This window comes from Diplotaxodon limnothrissa, linkage group LG1 (genome assembly GCF_057381915.1).
Source record: "Diplotaxodon limnothrissa isolate DT_005_m linkage group LG1, D_limnothrissa_male_GT1.1, whole genome shotgun sequence".
Taxonomy (NCBI): domain Eukaryota; kingdom Metazoa; phylum Chordata; class Actinopteri; order Cichliformes; family Cichlidae; genus Diplotaxodon; species Diplotaxodon limnothrissa.
In genome coordinates, this window is record NC_140596.1 from 23558908 (window position 1) to 23577167 (window position 18260).

General features: G+C 40.7%; 1 protein-coding gene across 1 annotated transcript in view; it reads right to left on the reverse strand.

The window, feature by feature from the left end:
- Positions 1-264: 264 nt before the first annotated feature.
- Positions 265-18260, reverse strand: part of lgr4 (leucine-rich repeat containing G protein-coupled receptor 4) — a 30905-nt gene continuing 12909 nt past the window's right edge. Inside the window, exons 2-18 of the mRNA XM_085344600.1 lie at positions 18058-18129; positions 13309-13380; positions 12410-12481; positions 8219-8434; positions 6745-6816; positions 5478-5546; positions 4908-4979; positions 4646-4717; positions 4404-4472; positions 4250-4321; positions 3955-4020; positions 3756-3827; positions 3594-3665; positions 3383-3508; positions 2959-3056; positions 2624-2677; positions 265-2529 (exon numbers count right to left, since the gene is read on the reverse strand). Of these exons, the coding sequence (XP_085200726.1) occupies positions 1121-2529; positions 2624-2677; positions 2959-3056; positions 3383-3508; positions 3594-3665; positions 3756-3827; positions 3955-4020; positions 4250-4321; positions 4404-4472; positions 4646-4717; positions 4908-4979; positions 5478-5546; positions 6745-6816; positions 8219-8434; positions 12410-12481; positions 13309-13380; positions 18058-18129 (2755 nt within the window). The 3' untranslated portion in view covers positions 265-1120. The remainder of the gene's footprint in view (positions 2530-2623; positions 2678-2958; positions 3057-3382; positions 3509-3593; positions 3666-3755; positions 3828-3954; positions 4021-4249; positions 4322-4403; positions 4473-4645; positions 4718-4907; positions 4980-5477; positions 5547-6744; positions 6817-8218; positions 8435-12409; positions 12482-13308; positions 13381-18057; positions 18130-18260) is intronic.

Below are 18260 nucleotides of genomic sequence, written 5' to 3' on the forward strand. Positions count from 1 at the left end.
GGTTTATTCCTGTGATTTAAATGATTTCTTTTTTTATTATTATTATTCATAGGATTCAATTTTTGAGCAGTTTATGCTTATAAATACTCTGCATTCAGCACCATTAACAATCACCCTGTAGGCCACAACCAATCTGAGTATCAGGCCTAGGCAGATCTCATTTAAGTGTCATTGTACTGAAAAGGCTAACAGCATGCATCGCTCTGTAATTTAGCAAACAAATAGCTCAAAAAGGAAAAACAAATATGAAAATAAGGCCCAGATTTTAAAATAACTGGAATTTTCCATAAGAAAGATCAAAAATTGTGACATGAACCTGCATGAGAGTGCTTGTTTTGGTTTTTTGGTGAGGAAAAACTAATAAAGGTGCTGTTTTTTTGGTGAATGCTTGTTATTACACTGTATTTATCATTCAGAGGCCAGAAACTGTCTCCACCCAGCCAGAGACTTAATGCTACTCAAACAATAAATAATCTTTCACATCCGCTGTGCCTAGTTGTTGCTGAAACAGTGATATCTGCTACTTTTAATCACATTCTCTTAAAGTAAAGACATGTTTGTTTTAGACTATTTTAGACACTTTACAATCACACGCAGGCAGGGCAGAAGTTATTGCTGACTTTATATTATCCCCCCGCTAGGTGAAGACCACCTGAAAGTTACATTCATACATGAAAGTTTAGCGTGATTATTACATTTGCTACATTTTTGTAAAAGAAACAAAAATTCTGAAATCAAAAGTTGCTGTGAAGAAACTTTAAAAATTGACAAGATGTATAATAATTAAAAATTTAAAAGCTTATAAGTACAGGTGAAACAGGGCAAAAAAAATCATTAACACATACATGGAGGCTTGCAGACGCAGGCACCGGTGGCAACATTTTCCTTTGCGAGATCCTTTGTCGACCAGTTTGTGATGCAACTTTCTCGGTTCAGGTCTCCTAGAAACTGTTTCTCAGTTCAAAAAACCAAGTTCCCTTTAAATGATTGGCTGTGTCTGTTAACACAGTTATTAGAAACTAAGTGCTTGCTGAATCGTAGGGTAGTTGGCACATTTTGCTGTTTGATATAAAAACGTTTATTCTTGTAGCATCCAAGTTCACATGACACAGATGCGTCATTAGTCCTTGACTCGAGGTATGTTGTATGAGTAGTGTACAAGAGGAAGGCCTCTGCTCTGACAAAAGCAAGCTCGGCCACACGCCTGAATCTGGTCCGAGCTATCTGACACAAAAGAGTCCCCCTCGTCTGCGTACTCAGACTGTGCAGACGGCGTGCTGCTGTCTCCCCAAAACCCCTCCGAGCGCTGGTATGCCGCAGCTCCAACCAGGAGGGTGGGACAACTGTGGGACTTGACCAAGTGTCTACAGACTGTGGAGGACGAGGGGGAAGAGCAGGTCCTGGCACGCAGTGCTGCCTCACACTGCTCACAAACAACCACCTCACCGCAAAGCTGCGAGTACATCCCACAGTCAAAGCCCAGGTGTGTGGAGGAGCCCCCGTCTGTGAGCTCAGACCCTCCGCCACTGTCATCTCGGTGACCTTCTGTGGTGGTCTTCATCTCCCTGGTTGAACTTCTGCGACTGCGTAGTCTCAGCCAGTCCTCCCTGAAGGCTGGGCTGAAGAACACGTACAGCACTGGGTTCAGGCAAGCGGGCAGCGGGAAGAAGATGAGGGTGACGGTCTTGGCAATCTCCGGGCCACCAGCTGTGGAGCCAGTCAGGAGGGGGGCAAAAGAGAACGCTGCCACAGGACAGAAGAAGATGCAGTTGGTGAAGATGAGCCAGGCGATGTGTCTCAGGGCACCCGTCTGCTCCGGATCTGCCAGCTCCACCCTGCCCAGTGTGCAGTACAACTGGGTGTACACAGCTGCGGTGAACAGGTAGGCCACGGCGTTGAGCAGCACCAAAATGACCGTAACACTCAAAGCTGGACGCTCACCGCCGGCAAACGGCAGGCAGAGAGGAGACGAAGACTGATCACCGGAGGTCACGAGAGGCAGGCAGGCCCCAGCGGCGGCCAGCAGCGCCAGCAATCCTGCAGCGAGGCTGAAGCGTCGATCTCCTCTTAAGCACCCGCGACGGCTGCTGGCACTCCTCCTGGGCGACATCATGACCTTCCCAAGAATCATCCGCACGGCCACGCTGCGCTCCACGGCTGCCAACGACAGCAACAAGACTGACCACTCTGACGAGAAGACGGCCAGAACTCCTGTGATCTGACAGCCGGGTCCCATCTCCCACCACACCCCAAACTCAGCGAAGGATCCCCACGTAGCAACATCGAGCACAGTCAGTACGCCGACGTACAAGCCCGTGAGCAGGTTGGCCAGAGCCAGCAGCCCCATCAGCAGCCTGGCTGGAGAAAGAGACGGGGTCGGGCAGTGGGAATGGGCAGCAGCTCGATGTGAGGGAGAGAAGGTGGCCACCAGCACCAGGCTGTTAAAGACCAGCGACACCAGGCAGATGAACCAGACTGTCAGACGGATCATCCAGTTACCCAAGAGGTGTTCACAAGGCTTGAAAGCTCCTGAAAAGCCAACAATATGACAAATTTAGTTATTATCTTTTTTGGGATTATTTCAAATCTTTAACACTGATTGATAAACACAAAAGCTGACTACCTGGTGAAGGAGAACAATGCATAACCATTGAGATTTTTTCCACATCTTCCCCACCTGCAACAAGAAAGAAAATGGATATACTAAGAGGGGAAAGTGTTTTGTTTTTTTTTAAACTCAATCCAAACTAGTAACATTGCTGTTTAAGCTCTCTGTGATACTTTCAATTTAAATGTAATTTACATTTTTTTATATCTTTTTTTGGGGAATTTTACAACCTCATGACAGCCAGGAAATATAGCACAATTTTTAATGTTAGTAAGATGGAGTAACACTAACACTGCAAACAATCTTTTTACTTCAATAACACATGCAGTTAACATGTCCGCCATCCCCACCTGCAGTTTTCTTCATGTGCTCTTTCTCAAAAGAAGTCGTCACTGAGTCACATCCAACGAATGCACAGCACTGGTAGGCGTAAGGGACAGAAATGGACCTTAAAAAAAAGAAAATGTTTATCATTTAATAGCACTGGCAGATTTAAGTGTCATATATACATTTCTGGCCCTTCTGATTGCTTCCAATAGTAGTATTTAGATGTGGATTAGCCTCCTCATTCGTGGAAGCTGTTGTGTTTTCCTCAGTTTTTCTATACCATTGTTGATTTGTTTCTCTTTGCTGTACTGAGGGATAACTGTTCAGTTTATACTTGTGTGCACCATGTATGCTTTTCAGTTCTTGAAAACTACTTGCCCTCTTTGTCTAAGCATGCAAGTGTATTTTACACTTACATGTCCTCAGCCTACACAGCGTCATTCTCACCTGAGTTTAGGCAGGTTATTTGCAGTTAGCACATTTTTCATCTGCGGGTTCCCGGAGAGTTTCAGCTGACTGAGCACGCTCAGTCCAGCTGTTGGAATCCCAGTGAGAGAGTTCATACTCAGGTCTCTGCAGAAATGATTGCACACAGACAGTTTAATTTTGTAGGGCACAGAGAGTGACACCAAACAGTGTGACTGAAGGTCCTACTCACAGGTTGGTGAGCGCCCTGAGGGTGAGGAAAGCATCTCTGTGGATAACTCGGATTTCATTTCTACTCAGGTCTCTGTGTAACATAACTCAGTGAATTCACAAATCAGGCATAAAAACATTTGTTTATATTGCATCAAGGAAGTGCATGACTAAGTGGACTTACAGTAAACGGAGAGCAGAGAGACCTTGGAAAGTGTCTCGGTTAATTTTTTCAATATGATTGTGCTGAAAGTTTCTGTAAATGGGAAACATAATTTTATCAGGTTATAAACAAGCAAACATTTCTTTAATCGCCTTATTTGTTTATTTTTTCTGCCTTTTAAAGCTTTCTTTTGTGTAATGGCTTTTCGATCTTCACTCACATCTCCTGCAGCTGGGTGCAGCCCTGGAGGGAAGGTAACTGTTTTATCTCATTGTAGGACATGTCGCTGATGGAGGAAAAGAAACAGCTTCAATAACTGCACAACTGGGACAAATTAAAATGAAAGAACAAAGACAAAAAGGTTGGACTGTTCCATTCAGTGATAACTGGTCTGTAAAAATGAGTGCACAGACCTTACTAAAACACTATGCACTGTTCGACCTACTCTGCTCTCTTTGTATTTTCCTAATGATCAATTACCTGCTGTAGGTAACAGGAAAGAGAATGTTTCTTACAGCGTTCGCAGCACTTTGAGGTCCTCGCACAGATCAGTGGGTATGGATGATATCTTGGTGCCCGAGAGGGTCCTGAATATGAAAAGCTACTCAGTCACTTCTGAAACACAAAATCGCACAAGCAGAGAAAGATGCCACATCTGAGTTCACTTACAGACTCTCAAGGTTGTTAGTCCATGTAAGGATGGGGAAGTCCTGCATCATACTGGCGCCACGCAACATCCTGAAAACACAAGTTTGAAGAATAGTAAAATCATTATTACAGAGATCAAAGTGTGAGATGGTGTGACTTAAATAAGACTGACTGACTCTTAGAGCACATTCAAATTGCCTTTTTCATATATTTTTATTCAGCACTACCATCTGTCAGGAGTTGAGCCTGACGGAGGGACTTACAGTGAGTGCAGGCTGGACAGGTTCTGGAAAGCTGACGCGCCCACGAACGACAGAGGGTTGTCATAAAGATGTCTGGGAGAGCAGAGGGGGGAGAATTCAAAGCAAAAGTCATTCACTATGCAAGAATGGCACCATCTTCTGGACATTCATCTTTCTGAAGCCTCAAACTTGTATATGGCGTATTTACAAAGTTAAGCTATGAGTGTGCCATGTCTGTTTATAAATGAGTGTCTGCAAGTCAGAGGGGAGAGTTGGACCTTACATGGTTTTCAGCAGGGGATTGTTGTGGAAGGCCCCCTCGGGTATGGAAGCAATATCATTGCTATGAAACCCACTAAAGAGAGAAGGTGGCAGTGTCAGTTAACCTTCCTCAGTTCAACACGTGGCATACACATTACTTAATTTCACATACTCTAAGCCAAAGTTTAAAAAAAAAAAAGACATAATGATTCTATCAGTGAGTGTCAAATGCTTTAAAAAAACTTTTATCAAAAAAACATGTTATCTATTTCTCTTTAAACATCATATCCAAAAGGTAAAAGCTCAGATATATAACGATGTAACAGCATTAAAGTCAACAGAATATTTTGTTTCTGTGTGTGACAAACAGAAACAGTCACAGAAATGAAGGTAGCTTAAAATAATTTCAGTATACATGTGTCTAATCCTCTAATATTTAATATAATTAATATTTTCCTCATTACACATCTGTCCTTTTTTAAACCAGAAAAAAAGACAGCAACTTGCCTCAGTGAGGCATTAAAAGTTTCCTGACTTTAGTAACAGTACAAAATGTCTTTCTCGGGCAGTAGAAATGGGGCAGTATACTCACAGCTCTTTCAGTTTGGGGAGGGCCTGTATTGCTTTGGGAAAAACCTTCAGGTTGTTGAAGTTAAGATCTCTAGACAGAGAGAGACACAGGAAATCAGTGCAGTTTCATCCATCCTGTTTCGCATCCAAAAATCAATGCAACATTCAAACAAGGACATCTACAATTAGGAGGAAAGACTGGTTTTGTGACTAAGGCCAGCACAGAGTCACGCAATATTGCGTGCCCCCCCCCCCACACACACACATTTTAGCCAGAGTCAAAGGAAAATTATCAGCCCTGTAAATATTTTATAAACACTTTTGTTAATTGGGGTTTCATGTACTCGGACATAACTGATGTTTTTGTTTATTAATGGTCACACATAATGGGGAAATGCATTGATTTCTGTCAAATAAGGTAACAGAGACTTATTGCCTCTAATGATCTACTGATCAATTGAGCCTGTTTCTTCCCCCAAAGGCCTAGCTCCAGAAAAAACCCCTGCTCGTTTCTCTAAATATAACAAAAGCACATTAATCTATTAAATATTAAAATACTGAATGCTTCCAAGTACACTGTGTTGTAAGAAACTAGTTAATAATTCATTTTTAATCAATTTATTACTCGGTTCATATTTTAAGCAAAAAAATAAATATTGTTGACAATATCCTTGTTCAGGTTCCAGAACTGTGACATATTCAGTTTCAGTCATAAGCATTTTTCTTTGCTTAATAAACATATGCAATAACCCACAATGAGTCTGCCCCTGAATGTATGAATGAATCACTATTCAGCAAAAGCAAAGAAAGCCCTTCAAGTCCTTACCAAACCTTTCTGTCAGCAGCTAAACCTCCTGCCTCCACAGATATTACACACTTAAAGAAAAAAGATACATTAAAAAAACTGTTGAAATGTAATACTGCACTAGTTTTATAAGCTTACTTGTGTCCCCTGTGCTGTGTCATTGTGTCTGTAAATACCAACAATGGCTCAGAGCAAGTGCCACCAGATTATGTGTTGTACAGTAACCATTTGCCAGGAGGTACGGCTGTCACTGAAAGGTTTTTCATGGCTCTGTGGCAGTAGGAAGTGAACAGTGGGAGGGCAGATTTGATAAGCATCATGTACTTTGCTCTATTTATCCTAGAGCAATTAAAGGAGGAAGTGGACACAATGATGTCTGGAGGACTGAAGCACAGGAGGGTGGGAGCACCAACACACACGCACGCACACACACACACACGCACGCACACACACGACAACAATTACCATACTGCTGTGTACTTACAGCGTCTCCAGGTTTACAAGTCCAGAGAAACAGTTGTCTCCTATCTCGTTGATTCTGTTGTTGTGAAGATGCCTGAAAAAGGTAAAACACAGATCTGCAAGACCGTCGTACCAAAGAGAAATAAAATAATTCAATCATTCTTCGTGGGTTTTAATTTACTTTTTAGCTTTTGCAAAAATATCCCATGCATGATTTCTGAATGGCGCTTGTGAATCAGGTGTCTGTGCTGTATGTGTATATGCAAAGAGTCCTCCTCGCCTAATAGATTCAAGGTCTTTTCTTCCTGTTTATTCTGACGTGTTTATACTAACCCTGCAGCAATGCCACTCAATGCGTGTGTTCTTGAGCGTGTGTTTATGTGAACATATAACAGCAGCAGTGAAAAAAAAAGGTCTGGAACAATCCCTTGGATTCGCAGTGCAACGCATTTTTGTACAAGCTCCTGGCAAAGGATGGTTTTAGGATTTCCCTTAATACATAAAACAACATAACTTCTGCATCACTGCTCAGCATCAAGCTCCTTTTACAAAGATTTTGCTAACATTGATTTGCGATGTCCAGTGCCTGTGGCTCGTTTCACTGCAAAAACGCCCTCGTGCATAAACACAGCAGAGAATGAGTAGCGACCTGTTTAGCTGACTTATTAAGCTGTAAGCTGTGGAAATAAACTATGGTATGTCTGTGTTTGGAGTTTGACCCGCAGTCAAGCTGAGGATACATTGATAGCTAAAGCTCAGCTCAAAGAAAGGTATTTTATGTTGACTTGTGATGACAGAATAATACAAATGATATATGAAAAAACACATACTATAGCTTACTTAACTCAGATGGGAACACAGGAAATACATTTAGATTTTACTAACATGATGTTAATTATACAGCCAAGTAGAAGAGATTTACACATGACTCAGAAACTTAAGTACCTTTAAACTATAGCTAAACTCACCCTATAGAGAGTTAACATGTGCTGGCATTATAACCTGAGAATCGTCCTGATCTTATTGACAACCCACCCCCGAGGAGTTTCACTTTGGCATCTCCCTCAGGCCATGTGAATGTTTGCAGTCGCATTGCCTGCTTAATTATAGTTTTTCCAAAAAGTACACCAACAAGTTGTTCCTGCTGAGTTATTCTGTGTATAGTTCTATGAAAACTGCATGCAAAGGTCCTTTAGCTATCCTGGGGAATTTACTTTTATGGCAACTGTTTCACAGGCAGGCTACTTAAACATGATGTTAATAATTTGATATTTATACCAACTATCAACAGATCATTTATAGATTTATATCCATCTAAAGTTAAGGCACAAGGCGGTTTGGTGCCCTATGACGTTCATCATCCGCCCTGCACTCTGCAGCATTGGCCCGACTGGCCAGAAACAATTGTCAAGTACACTGTAAACATTTGCGCTCAAATGCTACTGTGCAGATTTTCATTCTAAACCACAATTAAACAGAAGCTTAATATAACTTACAGTACAACTAAACTGGTGAGGTTTGCAAAGGCGTTGTCTGGTATGTACAGGATGCGGTTAAGTGCCAACGTCAGAGCCTGAAGGTTCGCCTGGTGCCTCAGAGAACCGACGGGCACCTCCATCAGGTTGTTATCATCCAACCAGAGGTGGCGCAGCTGCTGAAGGCTTTCAAAGCTGTCATCTGGAACAGTTGTAATATGGTTGGCATCCAGGCGACTAAAAAACAGAGCAAATAGGAAACGCATTTGTACTTTGGATTGGATTTAATAAATACATATAGAAATTACATTGCAATAATGGCACCGTTACCTTCACCCTCTACATTTTCTTGAGCTTTTCTCTGAGCCCTTGGTATACATTTGTTATGCAAATATATATACAGTATATTAGGGCAGGGCAATATGGCCAAAAATATTTATCACAAAATATATTTGGAAATTTGCGATAACGATATAACTGACAATATAATTGACGCGAGACAAAATACTTTACAACTCCACAACTTTATTAGTGCAAAAAACCCCATCAATGTATTTTCACTGAAACAAGCAGCTGTAAAAATATAAAAATTTAACAGTGCAAACGCAAATTCCTTGCTGACAGTTTAACCAAAAGGCATTTCCAGTGAAAACTGGCTGACATATCCTCAGCATAACCATGTTTAATATCCACAAAACTTAAAAAGAAGTTATACACACACAATACGGTAATATTATGTTGAAGCACAGTACGTATCACTCCGCAAGGCTCCTGCCTACGATAGCCGTAATGCTCCGACAATCCATCAAGTGATGCTAAAATTAGCAGGGAAAAAACAACGGAGAGCACGTCAGGGATGACGAGAAAGTGACAGGAGAAAATCCGTCCCAGTCAACCACCCAAACATCAATAACGGGAACCTTATACAGCGCTTCCCTATACACGTCGAACTCCCGCAGGCACAAAGAAATTACGGAGGCTATCACTTATCACCTGACCAAACATATGGCTCCCATCAACACTGTGCAAAACCAGGGATTTAGGAAAATGATCAACACCCTAGAAAAACGCTACACAGTGCCGTCCCGCAACTATTTTTCTATTGTTGCACTACCTGCTCTATACACACAGTGTCGAGCAACGGTGGAGACGGAATTTCAAGCAGTACAACATTTTGCAGCAACAACAAAACGTGAGACATTTGTTGTTTTTATGTTTATTTATTGTTTTTATGTTCAGTCTCAACTGTTACGAAGTTGATGTGGAGTTAATAAGTGCAATAAATATTTATACTGGAAAAGAGAATCGTGAGAGAATCGTGATCTCAATTCTAAGCCAAAAAATCGTGATTCTCATTTTATGCAAAATCGTGCAGCCCTATCGATCAGAGTGTGAATGTTAGACAGGAAGCACTTGCGCACAGTAAAAATTGCTTGTGTGAATTAGGCAAGTAAGCGCTTTGATTGCTCAGGTAGAGCAGAAAAGCACTATATAAGAACCAGTACTTTTACTAATACTTACTACTTTATTTAATTGGATAGAAATTGTATTAAACACGTAAACATTCTGTTACAACCCGGCTTAAAAGCCGCAACATAAATATGGAGACTAATACCAGAATTTCATAGAAAAGGGGTTTTATTTTAAATTACATAACAAGTGGGGCGTAACACATTCATAACTTTACTGACAACAATGGAAATCTTTCTCTTTACTTTCTCTCGTTTTCTTAAACTATCCATGTTGTATATTAGGTGGTGTCAAAAGCAAATTACCTATATCATCATGTTTCTTTGGCATGTTCTATAGAACATAAGACAGGCCCTTTTGCCACAGTGGTTTAACTCACAGCCTACTTTTAACCCTCACTTCTGAGAAACAGTGAAACACCTGAAATTCTCCACGTCCCCACAAACTCGTAGCTAAGACATGAATGTTTATTTAGTAGCCATATATAGCAAACTCAAATTCTTTGTAGACAATTCACAGAATTTACATTTTAAAAAAGCAATATCTGCGTGTACAATGAATGATCCAACAAGATCCTAAAATTCTGATCACTGACAGTTTTGGGATTAAAAAAAAATAAACAAGAAGGTAAAAAAAAAGGATTTAAACAGTATTATGAATGCACAAGTGCTCTTTTCACCATAACCACGTTACGTTCTCCTGCTATCCTCCCTAACTGAGTGTCTCACCCTCCCTCAAAATTCCTCAAGTGTCTGGCCTGTAAGAAAAACAGACATGATTGACATTTAGCTCTCTCCAGGCTTTATACAAACCAAGTCCTTACTCTGCCAGTGCATAATACTTCAGCTACAGACCCTAAAACCCCAACAGAGAAAAGACATCTGTTAAAAAAGGAAGAAGAAAGCCGGAAAAAAGAAAAGGGAGGACATATGGACAGAGGAGTGATTATAGCTGAAGGCAGAATTTTCAGCACATTTCTCCAGCTGGATGCATTCCTACTTTAGTCTCTGTCAAACTCAAAGGCACGGTGCTGGAGAGAGGTGGTGTCTCGAAGAAACTGGTATTTTGAAGTTGGTGAAACGACACTACATATGAGGGTTAATGGAAAAGATAATTGTGAAAAGGCCGATGCTTACAAGCAAACGTAAAAACTCCAGAAACAAACAGAAACGTTAGAAACGGATTGGCTGAATAAGACTCACCTACAAATACAGCAGCGGAGTGATAAGAATGTGATATGACTGAAAGAATGTTCAAATGCCTCAAAACAGATTAGGCAAATAAATCATTTCAACAATCACTCTCAACATTTTAGTTACTGTAAAATTGCTGTGTACAGTCACACATTAAACAGGAGCCACTATCTACAAGAACTTGGTCCACCTGGTGCGCAACATAAATGCAACTCCACCACACACTCAGGCATGAGACAACAAGGCTATACAGTTTACAGCACAAATGCTTACATCTAGAACAGTTATTAGAAAAATTCAGCACGTGTTTTTAAAGACTTGGACATAACTGATGTTTTTGTTTATTAATGGTCACACATAATGCTGGTTGTGCGTTCAGCTAAATCCTAACGGCAACACATCTGCAACGTCAACACTAACACGATGAAGCTCAGGAGGTAAAGTGCTTACAACTGTCACTGTCTTAATTTTTGCAGCTTAGTAAATAAATGTTTACTAGTTAGTACTGAACACACAATACATCCTAAATACTGCACAAGCTGAAAACCAAGATACTCAGTTATTCATTAGTTGCTGAAGACAACTTTTGGGAGTCAGTTTAAACCACACGGTAGTACTGTGAATCACATAGCGGTACTGCGAAAGTAACTGGGATTTATCATCTGACATTTGGGAATCTTTGTGGTAAATTTAAAAGCGATCCCTCTCATAGATGTTTACCACCAAAATTGTGGGCCAACTAATCAACACAGCAAGAAGATACAACACAGCCCTCCCCCCAAAAATAATCCCAGTAAAAATCAGCGCAGCCGATTTTTTTTTCCTGTTTTTCACAACATGAAACTAAAAGCTCAGCTGCACAGTACAGACCCATTTGCATACATTTGTTATGCAAATTTTCAGCAGCAAATGTTATCGTTACATATCATAGTAGATAAACTGTCCTGCAGTGCTACTGTTGCTTCATTATCATCTTTGTGAGTACCCATCTTGGATGGGCTTGTTAGTTTGACGTTAAATTCCATTTCCACACCGTAAGTTGCTTAATACACTAAGAGTGCTTTGTTACTACAGTACATATTCCTAAGTACACACTTAAAACACATCAGTATCTGTATATTCTAGAAGAAACAGGCTTTTTAGTTATTGATTGAGCCTCTCTAATAGAAACACTGTATGTTTATAGTAATAATAGCAGGACTTAAAACAGCATCTCCACTTTTTGACCATTCACATTTTCCATAAGCAATCCAAAACAGACAGTTTTCAGTCCAGAGTTGAGGCTAAACTTTATTTCCCCTGTGAGACCACGTTTGGAAGTTTACAACCTTTTATAACTAATCAAACAATATATCTAAACAGCACTGTAATACAATAACAAAGAACTATTACAATCTCTGGAGCAGGCCTGTGCATCGCTTCCTCCAAGGTTGATGCAGGAGAGGAAGGTCCACTTGAATTCTTGAAGGATTTTTATCTAGACAATACCCGGCACGTGCTTAAACATGCTGCATGTGTGTGTGTACGTGTGTTCATGCAAATGACTTACAGAGACTGGAGAGAGTGAAGGTTCTTCAGTGCCGAGTTTGGCACCGTCTTCAGCTGATTATTCTGGAGCATCCTGAGGACAAATTGGAAAAAATATATCTGAATATTTCAATTATTTCAACTCTTGTTACAAAATAAATAAATTCATTTCCTGAGGTTCCCGTTCGTACACTATCACGTGGCTTCACTTTGGCTATTATTACTCGCTTTAGAAAACGGAGTTTCCCCGAGCAAATACAGACAACCTAAAGTCTACAAAATCTCCCACAACTTTTGTGTGTTTAATAAACTTAAAACAACATCACATTCCTGTCTAACAATAACTCTAAAGTCTAAAGTTTGCAAACAAATATGAAGAAACCCTGACCTGAAGTGAACATTAACTTAGTCTGCCTGAAGCCAATTATTTTCATTTGTGTACTTATAAGTAACATGAATAAATCACTGGATCTGACATGCACATATGTTTCCATGTGTTTCTGTTTGCAGTTTCTATTCAAAACTTCCCCTGTATATCAGCAGGACTTTGAACTTTTGGCTAAGTGCACAATCTACAGGACTGTGCTTTGTTTGTCACTCCCTGTGTGCAAGCACACTAGGGTGTGCTGCCTGATGTAAATTTTGGAGTTCTAGCTTTTAAAGCAGAGCATGTACGCAGTTCTCTGTTGGGGATTCCCATATACACAGTCATAGTTGGGGAAGGGGTGGAAAACTACATTTAGTTTAAACCAAGTATATGCCCAGCCTGTCAGTAACTGACACTGCCACAATGTTCCCGCAAACTGCAATATTTACTCTCTCCCCCAGTGTGTAGAAAACACTGTCACAGCCGTAAGTGCGTCTGTGTGTGTTTGCGGGGGTATGTGAGTGTTGAGATTGGCAGAGAAGGCAAATGCTTACAGGACTTTGAGCTGATGCAGTCCAGAAAAGGCTTCGGGGTGGATGAACGACAGGTCATTTCCTGGAAGTCGACTGGGTGAGAGAGAGAGAGTCAAACTTGTATTTAAGACATTTTTCAAATGATCAAAAGCTGCAAGAGGCATTTAAGCAAAAACAGAACAGAGTGTAAGAAAACTGCAGACTCTGTTTTATTTCTGAAGCTATGCATTCAGTTGAGGACTTCTTCATATCCAGCGTCTCTGCATATCATGTTCCAGCTCTCAGGGTGAACACGGGGCCTGGAGTGTCAAAGACATGCGTCTGTGCCCCTGGCCTGTTGTCACTTCATCTGTCACCCATGAGAGATTAGAGCTGTTCCTGGATATCCCCTGCTTAAATCCCTTTCTGAGCCTCCAAAGCATGACTATGAAGTGCTCTTTTTAGAGAGAGTGAAAAATAATTCACCTCTCTGAGGCTGACACAAGCAGAGTTATTCCCTTTGAACAGTGCTGCCTTGTTACATTTATCATCACACAGCTCCTTCAGAGCATTTATGAATAATTTGAGGCTAAGGGGACAACTCCCTTTCCTGTTGGAAACAGGAAATATATAGGAAATATGGGTGTAAATAAGCATGGGACAGACTGACTGGGATACAGAGACCAAGTATCCTATCTAGTCTGAGAGATTAGCAACAGATTTATCACTCTGCAATGCGAGTCAGGCCAGGCTAAATTCCCTGCAACAAGAGCTGCTGGGTGTGAGCCTGAGAATCAAGGCTGAGTGTATTAGAAGACAGTTTATCCGACTTAAAATTTGTCTTTCTCTGCATGTCACGTGTTCAAATTTATTTGAGAGTTAGTGCACTTTAGTGCACAAATTTAATTGGTTGGATTAAGGAAGAGGTCAGGTCAGAAAGTTAGTAAACTCTACACATAAGAAGCAAAAAACACAATAGATTCAAATGCTTCTGCTCTCCCCCTTCAAGATCGTTTCCTTGTGAAGTCTTGCGTCTCTGTCGGCACTGCTGCAGATGTTGGAACAGTCTGCAGGAGTCTCGTGCTGACCACCTGCACATCCTCATTTGTCACAGCTTTAGCATGGCCCTTAAACTCATGCAGAGAGAAAACATTAACTTCTGTGTCAAACTGACCCGACCTTCATGCAGAAGACCATCAGTTGTGATACAAGCAGGGCTGGGGTCCAGAGAGCAAATATCAGACTGGGTGCTTCTCATTTGATCATTGACAGGGATTGTGCACTACCCCCAGGCTTGTAAAGCCCTGAGGCATCTGAGGGAAAACCTTTGGCGGAAACTTTCTAAACCATGGCGTGTGCCATAACGTCATCGCACACTTTCCAAAATGAAATTCAAGTTCAAGGGTTTACATTTTGTTACTGGGGGAAATCAACGGTGCGTTGCAAATGTGCGCCTGCAAGTGGTCAGAACAGGATTTCTAAGAAGCGCTTCACATGAGCCGAGCTCATGGTGAAGTTTGAGCTGAGTAACAAACCTGTCATACATTTACTGTGGTGTTATACTTTTTTGTTATACATGTTCTTTAAACACTAAGCAGTTTTCTTATAGTTACATGTACACATATTGTACCACAGATGATTAATACAGAACCTTCCTGAGAAAAAGATATTTTGTCATTATCTAAGTAATTTAGTGGTGATTTCTAGTGGTACAAACTGGATGCAACGGACAAAGAAACATCAGGTAACCTTGCAAGATTTGTACATAATGGGCCTTGTGCTGTAGATTAGCAAACTATATCTACAATATTAAACTTATTAAATCTGCTTTCTGTTAGAGTTTATATCTGTTCACATGAAACAGACTTAAAAATATTACAATTTAATTGCAGAATACCATCAAGCCATTTTATGCATCACAGTAAATCAGGCACAGCCACTTTGCTGCAAGCTTATCAAGTGCAATACATGAAGCAGTGAAGTTCCTGGTCAGACAAATCAGACAGATTAAATATTCCTGCTTCAATAGTCAAATTGGGTCCACTGTTGACTTTATCACAAAATCAAAAAGCATGAAAAACATGTTTTCAATATTTGTTTCTTTTTTTCTGTTAGAGTCATCTAAATAACTTGACAAATTCTGATTTTGGACTTGCATGATACGCATGTTAACATGACCTTAACATTTAGTATTAACTGTGAATGTTTGCCAGCTATTAGAGGCTGCTACCTCACACTTTGAGACAAACCCAATTATAACCTCCAAAGCAGAAGCCCGTAATTCACAACACCAACAAATCAACCAATAAATCTAAACATTTGTTTCACTTCCGACTTAAAGGTTGTCACAATGATGTCTTGCAACAGAATTTGGACTTCTAATTATTAAAGACCAGTCTGCAGGTATAGTCGTGACTGTAGCAAGTTGGCACACGCATAAAGACGCCTATAAATCAAACATGACATTAATCTTGTCAGTAACTGTTGAGTCACTCTTGTTCATTTCCAACAGATAGTGACCAATGTGGCTAATTCGATCACACAACCCAGAGCTTGTGGTGACTGTCACAAGCCGCTAATTACGACGCGCAAACACAGTTTGACAAATCGTTCAGGTTTCTCAACATTAAAAAGGTTCCCCGCCTCTTGCATCTTTCAGCAAATTCAGCACATGTCCCCTCAGGGCTTTGATGGATTTCACTGAGGAAAGGCTAAATCCTTTCCTTGTGCAATACCACTCCCACAGGTCTGCCTCTGTCAACAGCAAATTCACTAGAAAATGCACAGTTTTGTAGCAGTAAATAAAAACAACACGATTACTTTCTATCTGGTAAACTACTGTGGGTAAATCAAAACAAGGACCCCCTCCCACACATGTGTAATGCACACCTGTTTGTACAACTATTAGTACAGTTACCTGTGATTATACAGGCCTGACGTCATTTCCTATCTACACACAGCAGACGCAGTCCTATGGTTTGGATTTGAACTCCTCTGGTTTATCATCTGATAGTGAACAATAACAATTTGAACGTGATCTGAGCCGTATCGTCTTCTGCCCAGCAATAATGGCTGGAACTTCAACTTCTCAGAAATGAAACCATGTTATAAAAGCAGGAATACGGAGTAAATCCCATCACAGAACCACCATTTCTTCTTTATATACTTTATAACTCAACAATTTTCATTACACTGTAATATATTAACTTTACTTAAAAAGAAACTAAAAAAACAAAAAACAAATACATAAGCTTACATTTACTAAAATAATATGCCAGATTCTGCAACTTATAATTATCAGAAATAAAGAAACTTTTATGTAACCATTTCAATGCACAAAAGAGAAAAAAGATGTGGACCATGCGGCTGCAACCAAAAATATTTAACAAGGATGACTAAAAATAATAAACACATTAATGTTTTAAATCTTTGTTTCACGAAACTAAACATATCAATGCTGACTGACTCAGTTGAGTGCAATTCCCTCTTGATACACAGAGAGCCAATCAGTCACAGGTTACTTTAAAGAATATAAACAAACAGTGAGGGAGACAGAAAATACCTCTGTCATCACGTCTGTTGAGCTTTGTTGTGCCTTTGGCAAGAAAGAAAAAGAGTGAAGAAGATTGCGTGACTAAGAAGGAGGGAATATTCCTCCCTTTTCTGTGCTCCTGTTCTGTAAAGGGACGGCCTGCACTTTTTTCTTTTTCCCCCCCCCTTCTCCTCCTGATCTCTTTCTCCCCCTGTTTTTTACCCTCAGGGCCCATGCATTGGTTGACTGACACTGCTGAAGCCCTAAAGCGAAACAGTTGTCCACCAGAATTCACTGAATACTGAAGACTGATACTGCTGATTTGCTCTGAGAAAGAAATGTAAAAAAACAAAAACAAAAAATAAACAGGGGGAGAGGGGGGGGGGGGGTTAAAAACACAAAAAATGAGCTAAGGGTTTTTATCAATAGACCCCTGGAAATGCCTTCTCCGGAAACAGACAGCTCATCGGCAGTCAGACAGTTTTGATGATCTAAGACGAGACAGAAGTGGCAGCGAGACTGGGTGGGTTTTTTTGGCCTTGTTTCCATAGAAACCATTGTTTTGCCCTCTTCCTTCCTGCCTTGCATTCCTACACACAATGCGATGAAAAGTAAATTGCCCCTTCCACAAAGCAGGTTTGAGTGGTACACTCGATGAAGATTCTGCCGACTGAAAGATGCACAAGGGGCTTGAAAAAACAACAACCAAAAAAGTACACAACCGCATCGAGTCAAGTGGAGCTGGAACTGCCCGAGTACGTTCACTCGCTGGTCATTTTTCTCGGGGCTGCGTGTTACCTGATACCAGGTAGACAGATTTTTATCTCTGGCACTCAGCAGTGCCGAGCCAGACAGCAAAGTATTTAAAGAGCAAAGAAATAACACCCACGAAGATTAGATGGAACTCCACTCCAACAAAGCCCCAGAGCACAGATGTGCTGTTGCCACCCTGATAATCCCTTAAAAGCAAAAATCCACACAGGATGTCACATGATCGTTGCCTCAATGCATGTTGTCTTACCTCACCTTTTTAATTGAGCATTACTGCACCTTTTATTATTGCCCTTGCTCAATTTGTGAATGGTGAGTGATTCGTAACCTCAGTTAATGCTACGCTTATCTCCCTCAGCTAAGAGGAAGGGCACGCTCTGTGCACTTTACAGTGCAAGCTAAAATACCCAGGTGCGTATCATAAAGACCAGCCCTCATGTCAACACTGCACAGAATAAATACATCATTTAGAGGGGGCATGTACTCACAGTTCTTCGAGATAGGGGAAGGTTTTGAATACGTATGCTGGAAGCTCAGTGATGTTGTTCATGCTCAGGTCACTGTGGAAACAGGAAAAAAATTTGTTTGAGTTCACCGATACATTTGCAAAGATCACTTTTCATTCATTCGAGACTCTTGTTTTTTTTTTTAAGTTGCTTTCTTGGCTTGATTTTGCACTCATTTTCTAAGT